The following is a 20,020-nucleotide window of genomic DNA, read 5'->3' as shown; positions in this document are numbered from 1 at the left end:
CTGTAAGGTAATGTGTGTGTTTACTTCAAAGTGTTCAGGCAAATGTGCGCACACCCTGTTGTGAAGCTGCTAATATTAGCAGTGTGTTGTCAGCAATGATCAGAAGGCATCATTGATCTATCATAACATCTCTGGTATCTTGTGTGTTTGGGTGTGTGTGTGTGTGAATCGAGTATGCTAGACGCTGGAATGCAGCACTCAAAGGAAGACATTTATGAGCGGTAGTCATTTCAGTAGCATTTTATTCACTGGCGGTGGGAGGATGCGTAACATTAGGATGAGATTACCTTAGACCGCAGTCATCTGGAGTCAGTTTTTTGAGCGCAGTCGTTTTTAATGGAACACTATGAACATTATCTTGTTATCACTGCAGCGATAAAACATCCTGGAGTTGTTATTTCTTTGTGAGGTGGAGATTTGTAATATACCCTGCGCTGATGTCACTGCGCTATTTGCCAGCCACTCGCCCGAGCCAATACTAATGACCTGAGTCAACTGCGTGATCTGAACGTGCTCCCACACACGTTGCCTTCCACGTCCGCTCTCTTGAATTACATTTGACTCAGCTAGCACATTTCCTTCTGTCTAAGATGAGCTGACAGGATCAGAAACGTGTTTTAACTAATAATTAGCATACATTAGCTCGTTGAGCAAAGAGAGGTAGTGTTTTCTTTCCCCAAACCTTACAGCTAAGATCCACTCGCCCCATGGCTTGACTAGAGAAAAGCTATTTCTAGTTTCCATTATTTATTAATACGGCTTTGTTGTTACTCATGTCCTAATCTCATTTCCTTTAGTCATTAGCGTTGTTCGACATCAAACACAGCTGCAATGAGTGTAGCGGAGAGGGGGGGAGAGGAGTATGGTTATTGCTGTTGGACACTCACTAAAGACCCTTTTTAAAAAGCTTGTTGCTGTAGAATAATTTCCTATTAAGCTGTTTAAATTTGCAATGGGACAATAGTGTTTTGAATAAATTGCTGCTTTGATGTGCTTTACATTCTGCTGTCATGTGTTTGTTGTTTAGATTGAAAGTGACTTGGGAGAAAAAAACAGCTGTGTCTTGGGAAACTGTGTTGTGTGTGTGACTTCTGTTGACCTCTTTGACAATAACGTCTTCTGTCTCAGTCTCGCTGGGAGAGATTAGCAACACATGAACTCGCAGTCCCATGATGCTTTGTTCATTCGCTTCCTACCTATTCATCACCATAACACTCTCCTATCATGGCATTGTGGGGAGATGCAGTCCTTTGCGCATTGTTATGCAAATGTATCGTCCTGTGTCGAGCTGCAAGCTAATGCTATGTTATGCTAATGTTGTGTCGTGCTAATGTCACGATACAGCGAGAAACGGAGGGGAAGGATGCAACCGAGACAATATGAAACGAGGAATCCCCATTATAGAAAAACGTTGTTGGCTGTTTCCCTTCACCAACGCAGTCATAACTTTTAAATGAATTCATGTGTGGACAATAAACAGTCTGTGTTTAAATCCGCTTGTTAGGTTTTGTTTCGTCTTGGACAACTGGCCTGTAAGTCACACTTTTATAGGCCTGCTGTTGTCACACAGAAACAAAGGCAAAAGCTTAGCATTTAACAAACTGTCTAACTTCGGAACATGCTGTCTTTTATTCGGTTGTTCTTTGTCTGACTGCCAAATCTGATTTAATTTTACAATAACGTGATCATTCCGACCTGTTTTTGGGCCAAGGACACATTTCCTACAAGTGCAAAAAGAACGTCATTGAGAAAATTGGTGAAAGAAACCCTAATCTCAATACAATAGTTTGTACTGACCCTTCTTCTCTCTCTGGATGTTTCTGCAGGATGACAGTGATGGGATCCCGTGGTCGGAGGAGCGGGTTATGCGAAAGGTGCTTTACCTCTCCCTAAAGGAGTTTAGGAGTGCACAGAAACGGCAGCTGGATGGCCACGGAACCCCAAACTCCAATGGTAAGTTCATATATTTGTTCTTAATGCATGGTAACAGTACCGCTGTGTATGTGTGTTCGGACACCTGATATATCAGATGTGTATATTTGTAAATGCCTTCTTTGCCATGGTATTATACTTTTTTTGAGAAATCAATATGACATGGCCAATAAAAAGAAATAAAGCAAACTGATAAATACAATACAATATTTGTAACAAAAGTTGAATAGAGAGTTCAATTCTATCATATCCAGCAAGGCAAATACATTTAAATAAAAGTAATTTGATCTCTTGCAGTGTACTGTATATACTTAAGGGGTGTCTTGTAATGTGGGCATTTCAAATGTTGAAAACGTTTTCTTTGTTTTGGTGAAATGAAAGCGCAGAAACTGCTGTTCTAGCATTATGCACAGTTAATGTCAGGGTTGCCAGTTTTGTCTGGCTTGGCTGACATTGGCGTCTCAGCCTCGCTCTTCATTGGTTTAATTGAAGGCGGCAGTTGTATTGGGCTGTTTGTAAGTGGAGTCTAAGCATGTTTACTTTGACCACAGAACCTGATTTCACTTAACATAGAGAAAGTCCAATGAGAGCAGATGATCAAGGTCTCTGATTTTCCTTTTGTTGTGGCTCAGTGGGCACCGAGCGGCAGTCTTTCACTCTGCTGGTTCAGTGTCACATCCTCAAAGGAACCCTTGAACTGAAAGTATTTCCCACTAGTTCTGTTGTTTACACATTAAACAGAGGACCTCAACAATGCCTCTCAAAAGAAAGACTGTAGAAGTGTTGTTAATCTGTTCCAGCTTGCACTTTTACACACATTTTCACATGGACAGATGAATACTTAAAGTTGTTTTGTTAGACATACATCCAATTCCATTTGCTACAGTAACAGTTAAGGGATTTTGCATTTAGGACATTTAGGCTAAAACAACATTAGATTAGTGAGAGCACTGGGTATGAACATCATTTTTATGAACCAAGCTGCTACCATGACTTTGTTTGACACTGGTGCTCCATCACACAAAAAAGCCTGTGCACGCCAACAACGGAGATTTTGAACTTCACACGTGCCTCAGAAGCTATTCTCAGCTGACATTAACACAACCTAGACATGGAAAGAAAGGTAACGGGAGGAAAAAAGAGCCTCTGAAAGTTCACGCCCAGCAGAAGAAGCCAGTCAGTCATCCAGCAGACAGACGGGAGGGAAGTCTCTTTTGAAATGTAGCTTATCTTTTATACCTAGCGTTAGTTTTTCTTCCCTATTTTTCCCTTATTATATATTTCCTCACACCTTCCTTTCTCCTCTCTCTGTCTGTGCCCCCTCCCCTCCCTGTAGCTAGTGTATCTCTGTGTCTGTCTGGCATCTCATAGCTGCCACTCCAGAGCTCCTCAGGGCCTTTTAAGCCGCCGCGGGTAGCTGACCTTATCGCCTGAATAAAAATGACTCATTAGAAAGCGCTGGCGGCCCGTGGTGCCGGGGGTAACGGCAGCAGCCCGCGCTGACACAAAAGGGAGCCCAGCTGAATAGGCGGGCCCTGCTGTTTTAGAGCACTATGGGTTAGCAAGGCTTTGGAGGTTGTACGAGCCGCACAGTTTCCCCTCTCACATTGACGTTGCGCTGAAACTGTCAGCCATTTTGGAAGATCGCACTCAGCGTGCGTTACATCCTGAATGGGCAGCCCCTGCTGTTTTAGAGGACTGTGGGTTAGAGAGCCTGGGCTTATGTTAAGGCCAGACATGTGCCACTGTTTCTGTCTCCATTTTGCAGTGTGATCATGCATGCACTTGATCCATTAATATGTTGTAGAGAAGATGATGGATTAGAGATGACTGTCATATCTAACTGATTAGTCAGTAAATGCTTTACTTGATTGGCAGAACAATTCCATAATTGTTTAATAGGCAAAATGTCAAACAGCTTGTCAAATTTGTTCTGTTTGATATTGTTATGAATGTGATTTTTTTTTTGTGGGTTTTAGACTGTTGATAGGAAACCATACACCATTGTAAGGCATTGCCTTGGGCTCTGGGAAATTAACATTTTCACAATTTTATGGAAATATAACATTTTAGTCAAAACATTATAAATTATTTTGCTGATTATCATCTTAATCACTTAATTAACCTGCAAATATTCACACTTGAGTACAATACAGTTGTTGCTATTCTTGGTTAAACTGTGGTTGGTCTGTTTTTTTTCCCAGAATTGGGTAATTTTTGTATTATAATAATAGAAAACCTATTAATAATACAAACTTGTTTTGTATTAAACTGCTAATCATTACAGCTCTTATTTAAAGAATATATATATATATATACATTGTTAGTCTATATACCGCATCTGGTCCACATTGATGCATTTTTGCAGTATATTGATATATTTCTAGATAACCATCCAACATCTGGGGAAATATGTGTCATCTGATGGAAGGTGATAACAGATATACCTACTTTAAGCAGCATTTGTCTTCCTCCCAAGGCATCTGTCTCCATCTTTTCCTCCCCACATACCTCCATCCATCCCCAGTCTCAGACTCTGTCTCTCTCCTCCTCTTTTCTCCGTCACTGTGTGGCAGCAGTGGCTATCTGTTTTAAAGGGGGTGTGGCAGTCTGTCAGTCGGCTGCGTGTGTGTCCCACCCAGCCTTCTCCCTGCCATAGCCAGCAATCATGCCATCTCCCCGGCCACTTTGCCTCTCACTGTTGGCAGCCGTCCATCTATGTGTCCATCACACTTCCTGCTTCTCCCGCTCTCTGCCTGCATTATTTAACAAATGACATTATGCCCTTCTGTGTCCCGGTTCCTGCCCTTCTCCCACTCCATCACAGCCTCATTCTTCCTCTCCTTTTTCTCCTCCCTGTCTCCCTCCATGCGTCCGTCCTTCCGGTTGTCTCTCCCCGATGCAGGGTTTCATTACACATCAATAGGACTCTGGTTACTGCCTTCTCCGCAAGCTCCTGTCTCCTCTCTCCCTCCCGCTGCTCAATCTACTCGATTATGTATCTCCACACCCCCGCCCCTCCTCACCATAGCCCCTTTTTCCCTCCTGCATCATCCATCCGTCTCTGTCTCCCTCTTTTCTCACAATCTCCCTCTTTTCCGCTTTGTCCTTCCTGTCCTCTGCTCCCGTCTGTCTTAACTACCTACAATATCTGTCACCCAAACCCGCCCTCCTTCTTCCTCCATTCATCCTCCATCGCCACCCTCCCTTCCTTACCCTCTGTCCTGTTTCCCACCCTTCCTCTCCTGTTCTCCGAATCGTTAAAGCTGTATCTTCTTCCTGTACCTCCTTACCTCGCCACATCTCCCTGCTAGACTCGTCTGTGCCTCGGTTTTCCCCTGCCATCCTTTTTCCTTTCTCCCTCTCCATTTCCCTGAGTGCTGTTGATGGAGGAGCTGGCTGCTGGCCAAAGCCAGAAGGGGGTGAAGAGAGAGGGCTCACTGTTTGCCCATTTCTCTGACTGTCCCCTATCTTTCTCTTTCTGTCTGCTTCACTCAGGACCTGCCGCTCCCAACCTTTTTTATGCACGCTCTCCCCTTTCCTTCAGCTCTCACTCTGCTGTCACTCGGCTGTCTGTCTGTATTTCCCATGCTGCCAGCTCTTTGCACGGCCAGTGTCAGCCATGGCAGCTTGAACACCGTGTGGCCGCTCTATTCTCCCTCTCTGGAAAACCAGCAGAGAGACAGATTGAAGGTGGGATAAAAGGAAATGAAAAATATGACCACAGTAGACGAAAGAGGTAGAGTTTAGGTCTCGAGTACAATATCTATTTTGTCCTTGCAAGCTTTTTTATATAACCATCACAGAACCCCTCCTTCCCTTTTGATGCTTTAAATGTACAGCCCTGAACGACACAAAGCAGATGCCATGCTTCTGCGCTGCACACTTCTTTGGTTGCTTTTGTTCTGGCTTGTGGTAAGTGTCATGCAACATTGTTAGGTCCAACTCTGTAACAGAGAGCAATATATTTGAAGCGGTTGGAAATCCTCTTGCCAGGCAGTCAATTATTCTGCTTCTACTCTGAAAAGCTTCTGGGAATGGATACTATGGGGAGTTTCCCTAAAATAAAACTACCCATTGTTTCTTTTGATATTATCCAGCAGTTTGAACTGTATACAGACCCAGAGGATCACTTGAACAAAGGGCATGGAATATAATTGTAGTGCTCTTGTTTACTAGAGAGAAGGAAGGATTAAAGTGTTGTTAATCATTAGAAATCTTACTGCTATTAGTACAGACGTCTTTCTTTAAGAGCCAATAGCCAAAGACAGATTCAATCCATATATTTGCTAACCTAAAAAAATGTAAGCATTTTACCAGAGCTATCTACATTCTGGGCCCTATGTGGTTTCCTGTACATTATCTATTGCACATCCTGTTTGTAAGTGCACTCAAGCACCTATAAGAGGACTCTTTTGCCCCCATTATGAGTGTCTTTCCTATAGTATGACTATCTGCTGCAGCCCACACTAATAGGCTCCTCTCAGCCCTGTGATACACTATGTTACGCTATGTACCTCGGCTCACTCCCTCCTGCCCTCTCGAGACTTTGAGGTGAACATAGTGGGGCGATGAGCTTAGTTAAGCACGCATAAATTTGATTAGAAACCCCCTCCCCCCACAGGAGCAGCATTTCCCTCCGCTGCCCCATCCCATCCCAGGATTAACCTCCTCTGCACCACCCACCTCATGTCGTAGGCCCCCAGGAGCTTGAGTTTAGGCCCCATTGCCTTCCTTCCACACAGACCCATCCCCAGCCCTTTGCCTTCCCAAGATTCCCAGCTCTAGCCCTCAGATGGGCAATCATGTGCAACCAGCATATGTCAAACAACTCTTTGGAGGAAAGGGGGGAATACGTGGAGGGAGGGAGGGAGTGGAGGAGAGAAAAAGAGGGGAGGGTGGAATGAGGCCCTGCCTGTTTGTTTGTGTTCTGTGGGGACATCATGCGTCAGTCATTTTCTGAGCACAATTAAAGTTAATGAGCTATTTCGTTTTTTTGCTCTGGTGCAATTTTAACTGCCAAAACACACAGTCCAGAAGTCGTGATAAGAATCTTTGCACCATTTCCTCGTTATAGCGCCTCATGTAATTATCATTTTCAATCATTTTTCTTTTACTATGATAATAAATTAAATACTGAACAATTCTTAAAGGGGACCTATCATGCAAAATGCACTTTTGTACGTCTTTTATACATGAATATGTGTCCCCGGTGTGTCAGGGAACTCACCAAGTCTCAGAACACACAACACTCTCTCTTTTCCTCCATACCCAAATCTCTAAAAACGGATCTGATACAGACTGATACAGATTTGAAATATTTCTGACGTCAGAAACGAGGAGCTCCGCCTATATGGGCAACTCTCCACCTATCAGAAGGAGACAGCCACGGCCATTGCCGTTCGAAAAGAACTGGAGATGCTGTAGTACATGTGCCAGGCCTGTAGGTGGCGCTGTAGTCTGCCACAAAAGCAGCGAAGAAGATCACAGATTCAGCCCTTGCAAAAACAGGGCTAAAAAAGAGCAAATAGAGCAAAATGAGGCATGGCTAAAATGCATCATCTGTTTGGTATTTTGAAAAAAAAACTTTGCAGACATGTTTTATATAGGTATGGCCCTACAATATATTATTCAAATATAGCATGATAGGTCCACTTTAAGTTCATTCTCAACACACTGGGTATCTCTCCCAAATGCAGATTTAAGGTGGAACTTTGAAGTCCTTTAAGGGAAACTCTTGATTGATTAATGACTAGTGGACTGGATGCAAGTCTTCCGTGCCAATCATGGCATTATAAGGCTGTGATTCACACCTGGCCTATAGACTTGTAGGCAACATAAAGCATTGCCAGCAGTGTGATGGCCTTACTCATCACGCCGGCGCCTGTTAACTTTCTGACCGCAACCGTGCATGTGTGATGACTGTATCTCCGGCTTTCAGGTACTGGCCTGCCCTGCCTGTGTGAGAAAAGCCAAACTGCCAGCATGTCTATGCAATGATGTGAAAGTATGGCTGTGTGTGCTTATTCAGCCCAAAGCACATTTATTAATCTCAGTTAAATTATGTGTTTGAAAACTCCTTTTACCTGCTCATCTTCATCTTGTCTCCTACACTGTCATTTGATCTTCCTACTCCTCTCCCTGTCCCGTTTTTCTTACTCGACACAATGCCTGGGCTTCTTAAACAGTAGCCTCATCGCTAACAGGCTATCATTCAAGTTGCCACTCATCCTAACCCGTGCTCCACTGTCGTTATTATCTTAATTTATTTTCCTCTTTGACACCCATTAGGAGTTAGCGGTGTAGGGGGATTGACACATACCTCCGAAGCATCAGTCAATGGAATTTCACTGGGTGTGCTAGCAATGAGCTAAGAATCCCTGAACCAATGAGAACTTGAGAGCCACGTTGAAAGGTGAAGGAGAATAATTGTGACTGCTTCGTTCTTGGTTAAACAAACAACCTCCAGCCTAAATGGTCATGAGTCATCAGTTTGTTTTTGCAAAATGAAGGTGAATAATTGAACAACCTGCCACACCAAAGTCCACTCGGGCATGAATACTTGTCAAAACTGGTCAAATGGGATGCACAACTGTCAGTGTTGAACGTTTGATTGCAGCATACAGCTGACAGTATTGGTGCAATTTTAAACATGTGACTGCCCCTCTGTCTGCTTGGTAGTTCCCGCAGTCTTCATTTTTCACAAACTCTTTGAAAAGCTTTGAACCTCCCCAGTTGTTTCCCTGATAAGTTTGCCCATTCAGGCACCAATGTTGAATCAGACAGTGCTGACACATTCCAAGAATGGCAACAACTGTCCGGGAGGAAATCAAGCCTTGTGATATCTATTTAATTTGGTTGTCTCTCTTAATTACCATTGACTTCCACTCTTCTGTTTGACCTCATTTGAATTCTCTGCGCCTGTTGTTGCTTTTGATTTCAGAATCTGTCTGGGGGCTTATTTTGTTTGTCTGAGATGCTTGCTAAATATTTAATTAGGGCTCTGTCAATTGGGCTCACCAAGAACGTCAAGTCCAGCAATAACTGTTCACTTTTCTCTCTGCCTTGGGCCTGTTTTTCCTTTTTTTAAATTCTTTGTCAAAGGGCAGTCATCACGTACGTCAGCAGAGAAAAGCAGTTGCAATTGACAAGCGGAGATGTGGACAGGAAAATGAATAAATAATGCTCTCCTCTCCAAAACAAGTCCCCATGATGCTGCAATAGTTTCAATACATGATGTGGAGGGCTATGTGAGTTGTCATAAGTCACAAACACTGAATGGAAGGTGTCGCAGTTTTTGCATTGACTGCTAAAGTCTTTGGCTCAGGAGCTTGGTGTATTTGTACTGTTCAAATCTCTTGATCACCTTCTCTCTTTCTGTCTTTCTTTCATTCTGCCCCCTTTAAGCTAAAACCAAACATTTTCTAGTGCATCAAATATACATACAAAATACTTTTTCCAACATTCTCATATGAAGACAATGTGTGTTCCCCCAGAGATTAGGTTTATAACAATGTGAAGCCCTGTGAAATATTTGATGTTGACCCTTGCCTTCTTTTCTCAGGTTCTCTAGCCAATGGGCAGCTGAACGGCTCGGGGTCAAAGGGCAGCCACAAAGAAGATGGGTCCTTGCGCTCTCAGGGACATGGGAGCCACGAGTATACTGAGGATGGTCCTCCAAAAAAGAGGTGAGGCAGTGTGTATTGATGTGTGTGTGTGTGTGTAAGGTTCCTAATCCACCCGCTTGGTGTCTGCAAACGTGAGTTCACACCAAAGGCTTTCTGATACTCCCGAGTGTGAACGTGCAAGGTTGCATGAGTCATAATAAACTTTGCACACTTCAATTTCCTGAGTAGATTGCACATGGTATCAGCTGTTTCAATGTTACTACACTGTTTACACACATGCTTTATCTTCCCCTTTTATAAAGGCACTCTCTTTGCTCTGTGTTGTTCATGCTTTCAGGTTCACAAAGCTTCCCATGTATTCGCTCTAACAACATTTAAAGCAAAATCAATTAAAAGTGCTTTTATTTATATACTTGGAGTATGCACTCTCTTCCAAATGTCTCACCCTTACTGCCTCCCTCATAAGTGTGTGCAGTAAAACACTTGCAGAAGAGCTAGTCATCCATTAGTTATACTAGAGGATGACAGTCAACAAGGAAGTGTAAATAGTACCACCCTTTAAAGAGCGCAGAGGTCTTCTAATGAGCTCACCCCCTCATCTTTTAACACAAATGCCATTTCAGTCACTTATAATTAGCCACTTAAAGGAATGTTGCCATGCATTTCCAAATTAATCATTTAAAAATGTAACTTGTTGCAGAGGACAATAAGCTGTTAATATCCACCCGGCGTATTTCTTTAAAAAGGCGTTTATATCCCAAGTTAATTATTGGAATGGATTTGGTCTGTGCATTTTTTTTCAGAGGGATTGGAACAAAACACTGCTCTCTCTTTAGGAAAAGGTTCTTAGGAAATGGAATAAAGGGTGTTGGGAAAATGTGAGGCTTATTCGGCATGAAGCAGATTTTGAAATCACAGGCTGGAAAATATGATTTACAAACAATCATGTTCTATAGAGTGTACAGCAGATTAAAATGGCTGGTGTGTTTCTCAAAGCAGATGTTTTTCCTCTTTCTCAACACCACATGCACTCACACATAATACAGTACACAATTACATTCATGCTTACTTTTTCAGACCTCTTGTCTTGTATTATTACTATACTGTAGGTGGCAGGTGTGTGTATGTGAGCGTGGGTGCTTGCCCGTGTGCTTGTTTTTTTCTTCTGCTGGTCTCTCACACACACACACACTGACAGGGCATCAAAGCATCAGTGTAAAGCTAGGGGCGGAGTCTGGGGGCTGGACAGCAGCAGATGTCCCTCTGTAATGAGCAGCCCATACAGGCTCCATTCACTGCGTGTCAAGCACCTGCCTGAGTCCTGCTAGCTGTCATTGGATACTGTAACCTCCAAATCTGAGCACGGTCATTCCAACCTTTCATCTACCTGGCTTTGAAACAGAAGAGCGTGCCTCTGAAGCAGCTGATAAGAAATGTGTAGTATTTCGAAGAGATTGTTTAAGACACGTTCAATTTAGAGACCTTGTAGACTTTGACATTTATGGAAATCGAATATGGGGTTGACTAAAAACATGCAGGTAGTCGGAAACCTTATCTTAATGACAGGATATTATGAACTTGGATCTCTTGGACTGTAATTATAATGGGCATCCCCTGACTGAATAAGAGTTGTTAAATGTAAGCCATTGGTCATAAAATAATAACAAAGCTTTAACACGCCTACCTATAAAATGAGGAAAAAATATGATACTTTTATTCTGTTAGCTCTGATAGCCTGTAGCGCTGTGTTGTTAAGTGTAGTTCAGATAGAGGCCAGCTTGCTCCATGGTTTTCATTAGTTCCACACACACACACACACACACACACACACACACACACACACACACACACACACACACACACACACACACCACACCCACACCCAGCAGGACTGAATGAAGAAAGGCTTTCTATCTGATGCTAATGAAACACAAGCCTGGCCAGTACTTGGCAGTGCCTCCTGCCCTCTTAAAAAGCATATTTTGTGTGTGTGTGTGCGTGTGTTTAATGTGTGAAGGATGACTCCAGCGCCCTGGCATGGCTGCCCCGCACTGTTCCTGAACAGGACTAACTGAGACAATGCCAGGTGCTTTTACACCTGGCACAGGCCAAAACAGAAGGGAGGAGCGGTGGCGTAGCTGCTTCCAAGTTTGAGTGGAGAAAAAGTTTCACACTGTGGAAAAAGATGAAGGGATAGACAGAGAAGGGAAGACTGGGAGGAGCAGCAGAGAGAGGGAGGACGGGAGGCAGAGACAGAAGGACAGGTGCAAGTGATTTTTGGCAGGAAGCGGTCCCCTTTAGAAGTCTTTGAGATCAACTCTGTGTTTGCCTTCCCATGCTCCTGAGATTGGGGGAGAGACTGGCAGCACATCCTCTCCAACATGCCAGCCCATTGTAGCCCTCTCCTACCAGCATGATCATATTCTCAGAATAGGGTTCCCTTGCCAAAGTGAGCTCTGCACACACAGACAAACGTACAACCCCACACACTCATCTTCTCCTGCCATGGTTTACTGACCTACTTACTATATTCCCGCACCTCTATTCCTCTCCCATTTTTGATTTAGGTTAAATAGTGTATTTAGCAGCCACTAAAGTGTCAAAACAAGTCCCGGAACAGGATTTCATATTGTATTACCATAAAGTAGATGTCTTGGCTAGAGGAGGACAACAGGGAGCCTCATCCTTTGCATGTATGATTCAAAATATTTTGCAATGGATGAATAGCATACCTTTTGCTTTAAGTCTTCTGTTCAGTCATAAAACATTCTGCTCCCACAGAAGCATCCACTCTGTCATCATTTTGGCATATCGTCAGCATCTTGTAAATCTTGTTAAGTCATGATTGAAATCCTCAGTAAATGATTTACTGATGTCATTGGTATTCTAATTGAGTTTTGCTACTCTCAGGGGAACCATCTGCACCTGGCTGGATTGTCCATTCTTTGGAAAATGTAGTTGCATACAGTTGTATGTGTAGGTGTCCTGTAACTGTGAAACAAATCTTGCCAAATGTGATTTTTAAAATCTGGAAGGATTTCAGGGAGTTTCTTTTGCGACTCAGCTGCTTGAAGAAGACGAACTCATGAAACTCTGCGAAAGTGTGGCTGATTTTGTGTGTGTGTGGATCAGAAGTTGAGTGGCCTCTTTAACAGGCTTCTTAACTTAATTTCTGCGTTCTTTCTCTCTTTCTGTCCCTCTTTTCTGTCTCTCCTTTTCTCTCTCCCTCTTCCCTGAACCCCACTTTTGGCTCTTTGAATCTGCTCTCTCTGTTGTTTCAGCCAAGACACACACTCACACACTCAGCTGCTGCCGCTTGTTTTGTTTCGACTTAATGAATGCCAAGTGTACACACACGCGCACACACACACACACACACACACAGACGAGTGCACATGCAATCACACACACTCACTTGTCTTGTCTAGTGTACTCTTGTCAGTAATGCATAATCACCATTTCCATTTATGAGGGATTACATGCATGTGCGCAGGGCCTGCAAATGTGTGTGTTTTCTAAAAGGGCCATATTGTGTCTGTCTATTGATTTACTTTAGATGAGTTGGAACCTATATGCAGTGCCACCCCTCGCTGTGCTTCTCTAGGAACACCTCATGTTGTGTGTCGTTGGGAACTCACATGCACAAACAAGCAGATATACATTGATCTTGTTCGAAAGCTGCGCAGATAGTCCTGCAAACATTTATCCAGCCAAAAAGAATAGCATCTTTGATTTTGCAGACAAATTGTGGCTTTGTGTCTTTTTGAAAAGAAACCACCACACCACTAAATATGTCTGTGCTTATTCTAGTGCAGTTTAGTCTGTCTCTCTCGGTTTTCTTCTGTCTCCCCCTTTCTCAGTCTGTCAGTGGCTCACCACTGCATGTCAGTCCCCAAAATCTCTCCTAAACTCTCCTCTCATTGTCGCTGCAGCTTTCTGAAAGCCTTTCACTCCGCTGAAATGGCAGGGTGAAGGAGTATTAACCACAGAGCATAGTGTCACTCACTAGACAGACTTACTCCCATAATCACTGCCAGATACATGTGCTTTCATAGAGATAGTAGCACAGATTAAACCTAACACATGTCTTTTTTTTACTTCATGAGAACAAAATCTAAGTGGTTGACAGGATTTACTGTACACTGTTGGTTTTGTATCTGAAGTCAGAAAAGTCTTTTATTTTAAGCTGCAAACATATTCTTGTAAGCAAAGCTGTGAAGATGCCTCAGAATATTGTGACTATTCATTTAAAAGCTGACTCACAATGCTCTCAATATATTATAATTAGTATATGATTCAATAAGAGTATCTTATTTTAAAACAGAAAGCATAGAACACTTAACCTTGTCTGTCAAGCAATGTGTTCCAAGTTAAAGCCACATTTTTCCCCTTTTTAAAAAAAAAGCTTTATAGCTGGACGAATCCAAAGGCAAGCATCACTACACCTTGATGTTCTTTTAAAGCCAGCCAGTTGGCAGCCGTGTGTGAAAAGAAAATGTTTCAAAAGTGTAACACAAAGTGCAGTGACCCATTGGGAGGGTTCAGTCTTGTCACCTCAACCTTGGAATCATCTGTGAATTGGAAACGCACCGGTGAAAGATGTGTGTGTGTGTGTGTGTGTGTGTGTGTGTGTGTGTGTGTGTGTGTGTGTGTGTGTGTGTGTGTGTGTGTGTGTGTGTGTGTGTGTGTGTGTGTGTGTGGTGTGTGTGTGTGTGTGTGTGTGTGTGTGTGTGTGTGTGTGTGTGTGTGTGTGTGTGTGTGTGTGTGTGTGTGTGTGTGTGTGTGTGTGTGTGTGTGTGTGTGTGTGTGTGTGTGTGTGTGTGTGTGTGTGTGTGTGTGTGTGTGTGTGTGTGTGTGTGTGTGTGTGTGTGTGTGTGTGTGTGTGTGTGTGTGTGTGTGTGTGTGTGTGTGTGTGTGATCTTCTTTCAAATATGTTCTTAGTTGTTCATATAGCTTCACCAAAAGACACCAACATACAGGAACAACTGCATTTATAACTGTAAAACAATAAGTAGATGAATGTTTACTATTCAGTAGATGACCCTTTTATTTTATTTTATATTTTATTTAAGGCGCACAGTGTACTCCACTTTCAGTCGCAGATCTTTTGTGTGAGCAACGTTCTCCTGTGTCTCTGGCCCCACTCAAGTCCACTCAAGGTCTCCAAATGTCCACACACCGGACTCTGTCTTAATTATGCTGATTGCTAAACACATACAGAACCTTCTCTGATGTTTATTGACCTAATCTGGCTGTGGTCAGCCATTCCCAGGGGAGAATAAAGACTGCAAGGTCAGAGGTCATAGGGTTTGATGTTCCGCATGTTGCTGTGAGGGGGGAGGGCAAACAGCCCTGAGCAGTGGACCTTAACTGCTAACAAAGCCTATATATAAGTGCAGGGTTCTATCTTTTTCTTTCTGGCCCTGAGGGAAAAGGAAGCAGAGCTGGACAAGTTACTTCATTCTTTTTTACCTTAATTCAACATCAATTGAAAACGTTTGGGCTACCGTTGATGTGTTTTGAAGTTATTTCAGCTTAAGTTTAAGCACATCATTTAACATTAGCATTTTTTAGGTGACAAAGGGGGCAACGGCTGACTTCCACCTAACCTAATATAGCATTTATATATTCACAGAGATACAGCTCAGTTTGATCTATTGTCAAGATGACTCTCTCCACATCTGCCTATCAGGCCATCTCCCCTCTCATTGTTTCATTCAATAAAAGAGCCAAGTGAAAAGCCACGGTTATATTTAAATATGCAGCCATAGCCCTGCTTTATCTTTTATCTCGTAGGAGCCTTATTGTGACTCTTAAAGCATATAGCTGTCACAGCTGAACCTACACACACACACGGATGCTTTCACACCTCTGAATAAAACCCCTCCATTTATCTTGATGTCAACACAAAGCAGTTGAGCGTTAGAATCATATGCTGACAAGATGTAGAGAAATACTGAAGTGTATATTTGTTACTACCATGGTTATGGAGGCTTTCCAGTGGACTACTTGCTGTACTTTCAGGCTTTGCATAAGGAGCAATAAGAGGCCTTCTGTGTGTATATTTCCCTTCTGAGCAGCCTCAGCTCAATGACTAATGATGGCATTTATTTGTGTTTGGTTTGCACATTGCTCACTGTATATGTGACTGGGGTCTGTGCAGGGGCTGTTTGCATATGGTGAAGGTCAAAAGGTCAGAGGGTCAGTCACTGGAGTAAGTGCCCTCCCCTTCCTGCATACATGGAGACAGAAAAGCAATAAACACATTGAGTAAGATAAGTGTTCGGTTATAACCGTTTAGTTCCCCAACATAAATCCAAAATGGATGATGTGTGGTCAGTGTAGGGTTTAAATAACTCCATTTGAATATATGATGCACTTTTAACCCTGGGAGTGGCTCCTTACAGGCTCAGAAGTAACATCTGTAAAGGCCAGCTGATGAATGTTCCTCATTTACTCTTTATTTTGTAATGTGCTAAACTAAATGGTGATTTGTCAGTTAAATTTGATAGAAGACAGATTTGGTAAAACATAAAGGGCTTGAAGCGTTTTTTCTCTTTTATACAAATGCTTTTATTGCTCTTAATCACACATACACATGGTGTCAATTACAGTGTGATCGTTGCATATACACACCATTTCTTTTATCTGCTGATGGATTAGATCTGAACTGGCTGCCAGGCAGTACACACAGAAATAAATTGACATTGATTAATGCTTTAACATTTTGTGAAGCCTACTCTCTGCATATAAACACCTGTACACATTTGACTGTGTTCATAAACATGTGCATCCATGTTTCTCAGATTTTTGGCTACGGACTTAATACACACACACACACACACACACACACACACACACACACACACACACACACTGAGCCAGCTGCAGCGAGGTTGTCTTTTATCAGGACCATGTGGGCCATCTGGAGCCAATTAATACAGCCCCCAAGGAACAGACTCTGGATCAGTGCCCCTCTCCTCACACAATAACCTTTACCATGGGAGGGAACACAAAATCTGACTTGAGATCAGCCTTATCTAACCCTAGGACACGCTCCGGACAAGCTCAGGGCTCCGCTTGATTCAGATGTGTTGTATTTCTATAAAATAGTAGCCATATTTTGAAAGTAGAAAATACATTTTATTTGTATTTAATCTTTATTTAACCAGATAAAAGCAATGAGATCAAATCTCATTTACAATGCTGACCTGGCCAAGAAGGCAGCAACGTTACACATTCTTACACATAACACGGACATATAAAATACAGAGAACTCAACTAAGTAAACAAAAGACAAAAAGCAGTCACTGCATGAATTTGTTCTGATGAATACATCGTCAAACTTTACAATAAAACAAACATTTATGCTTCAATATTATGTATGTGTTTTTTTCAGACTGCGGTCAGTTAAATGTTGAGAGGCACGTGTTTAAGCTGTTTTACACAGTCATAACCGTATGAGTCCACACACTCATTAAATGCCCTCTCACGTTAAGGAGCTTAGTCATTCTACACATTTATTAATTAAAGGATTTATACTAATGCTATATTTTGTGAAGATGGAAAACTAAAAGTAGAACTGGGCTTTAATTGTCCATTTAATTTATATATTGGCTTAGGATCAGGCTGAATCATTCTAACTTTGGAATCAGAAACAAGATGTGTATCTGTTGCTAGTTACCTTTGTAAAGCTAGAACACAGATGCCAAATACACATGTTGTCTGTATTGTGAGACAATGAAAAGCAAATCATTTAACTCTCCACAGTGATTGTATCTCTTTGTTTATTCCATCTGCTGTTCTTTTGCTTCTAGTTGTACATATTGGACTCTGTACATCAATATTTAATATGTGTAAAGACTTGCAAGATGCTGGGCCAGCAGCTTATTCAATAAATCAAACCTGCACGGGACACTGTTTGTTTACCATCACTCCTGCCTAATTGTCATTTAAAGTATTTTCCTTTGCATCTATTATACGTTTTTATTCACAAATGAGTTGATATGTGGTTTAATAAATCAGCTGTTGTCAGCTCTTCCCATACAAACACACATGTGCTTAGTCATCTAGTTTGTTGCAGTCTAAACCCTGCTGATATGCTTTCGCTGACAGTAAAGCTGGTTTAAGGAGCCAGTTGGGGTTGAGTTTTTTTATTTGTGATTCTCTTTTCCTACACTGGCAGTTTTGAGGTATGTCCCCATAACAAATGCTTAATTTCATAGATTTATCCCCTAGATCTTTGCCTGTCTAGACTTCATATTTATGTTTGAAGTGACCCATATCTGACATTTACGTGAACAGATCTCTGCCCTTGCATGCAACTGCAAGCGACCCACTACATCACACACAGGAGCCTGTGTAGAACAACAACAGAAAACGTGACATTTGCGGGAAGGGAAGGGCATTTAGGAAAAAAACAGATGACATGCGGTGAAAACATTTATCCTTCACATGTTTTTCTGCAGAGGTCAGATAAAAATGGTTGAAAAATTGTCCCATGTGGAGGATAAAAGTGAGAAGACAAAGCTGGGGAGAAAGAGGTGTGATGCGGGAATAATGGTGCTGCCATTTTGAGGGTTTCACTGATGAACAGTTTCTTAAAACCTTAGGATGTCCAGGGCTGCATTTGAGTATATGTCAGCGCTCAGCAACTCAGACTTAAAAAGAAAGATGACACTTCAGCAGGGCGGATGCCTGCCAACACCCTCATAGCACAACATAACCACATGGAGACGTCCTGCTATCATGGCAGTTCCCATGGAAACGAAGATCACTGGAAAGGTGTTGATAAGATGGAGACTGCACAAGAGAGCCATAAGTGTTTGATTGACAGGCTCCATGTGTGGGATCCATGTCAGCTGTCCATAAGTGTGCCAGTGGTCCTGCTTCGGCTGAGTTGAATACATTAAACTAAACTGTATCTCATCTGTCTTTCTGTCCTTGTGTCCCTTCATCCCCACCTCATTCCCTTTTTTTTTTGATTACCTCACTTCATTTATGTGTTAGTGCGAAATCGCAAATGGCCCTTTATCCTCTCCCTTTCTTCTTCCTCCTTTTACCTTTTTTCCCAGAGATTGCTGGCTGACAGGATCGGCACATTTTTTTCTCACTCCGTCTCTCCCGGAGATAATCAATGCTCTAGCAGCTACGGTGGCATGTGTAATATTACACATTAGAGCAGCCCTTTGAAGGGTAGATGGCTGGGGGGTAGCAGGAAGGGATGGAGGGAGGAAAGGATGGATGAAAGGTGGATTAGAAAGGGATGAATGGGGACATCCTGCTGTAATCTCTTTGCTTTTTCTCCTGCGATCGGATCTCCATTTCCTCTTTTCCCCCCCCTGCCTTCCACCAGCCCTCCGCTGATTCTCCCCCAATCAGGGCAATCACTTAAATGTTTCTTACGTAAGCATCACTCACCTAACACGGCACTGCACCAATGAGTATTCTATAGCTCAACACGCTTGGGAACATAGTGTACCCTCCCTGACACACACACACACACACACACACACACACACACACACACACACACACACACGCACACGCACACACACGGGCAGCCCTCCTCTGGGCATACAGGGCTAAATCACAGGCTCATGTTACCACTGAGCCCTTAGCGCAGTAGCAGCGCTTACAATAACAGTCATGTCATTGCAAATGGTTCCCATGCTGATTTCTCAACATGTACCTGGTCTTTAGGCATCTGAAGTGTGTGTGTGTGCTATACTCTAGATTTTTCACCCACGCTTGATTGTCTTATCGTTTGTTTCAGCTAAATATTTTCTATCTATGATTTCAGGGTTATGTCGATGAATTTGTTAAATGTGTGTTATTGTAATAGTTTCTCCTGCCCTATCACCTAATAGTGATTAAAACAGTCTTTTGTTTTGACACCTTAGCACTATTTCCAAGGAAGAGCGCTCTCTTTCATCTTATGCGAGCAAGTAATTACTTGTTACCAAATTAGTAGTTTTGGCATGGTAAGGTCATAGGGTTTTATTTATCCACTCCCAGCTTGTGGATTAACTGCCAGACCCTTAATTATCTCACCATCAGCAAAGCAGATCGGTGTTTATACCTATTTATCTGTGCTGTTAGTGTATCTAAGGAGGAATAAGATTGGAATTAATAATACATAGATAAATGTGCATTAAGACAATTTAGTCCAATTACTAAAGATTACCTGTGACCAGAAATGTATTTTCAGTAATTGTTAGAAGCCCCCCCTAAGGATATCTCCCATGTTAGTTAATATATAACAGATAACAGAGGATCGTCCTAGGAAAGCCTGTCTAAAGAGGCTCTGGTTGACTGTCTAGACAGGAAGTAGTAAGCACAATGCTTTATTAGCTCATCTGTCTCTGTCCACATTCTTTTGCACCGTTGCTTCTGCTTTATTTATCTTCTCATACCGTTTGTATTTAATTTTTGTGTGTGTCAGTTCTCTTTTTGTGCGT

The 20,020-nt window shown here is 42.4% G+C and overlaps 1 protein-coding gene across 3 annotated transcripts in view; it reads left to right on the top strand.

Moving 5' to 3' along the window:
• The window catches only part of jarid2b (jumonji, AT rich interactive domain 2b), a 105,805-nt gene that overhangs the window by 50,328 nt on the left and 35,457 nt on the right, over nucleotides 1-20,020 (top strand). For all 3 annotated transcript variants that reach the window (XM_034200932.1, XM_034200934.1, XM_034200933.1), the window contains 2 exons: nucleotides 1,827-1,953; nucleotides 9,497-9,620. In XM_034200932.1, coding sequence (XP_034056823.1) covers nucleotides 1,827-1,953; nucleotides 9,497-9,620 — 251 coding nt within the window. Of the gene's footprint in view, nucleotides 1-1,826; nucleotides 1,954-9,496; nucleotides 9,621-20,020 lie in introns of those variants that run through there.

Source organism: Gymnodraco acuticeps, unplaced genomic scaffold (assembly GCF_902827175.1).
Source record: "Gymnodraco acuticeps unplaced genomic scaffold, fGymAcu1.1, whole genome shotgun sequence".
In the NCBI taxonomy this organism is placed as follows: domain Eukaryota; kingdom Metazoa; phylum Chordata; class Actinopteri; order Perciformes; family Bathydraconidae; genus Gymnodraco; species Gymnodraco acuticeps.
The sequence above is the reverse complement of the archived record's forward strand: the minus strand, read 5'-3'. Positions and strand labels throughout refer to the sequence as shown.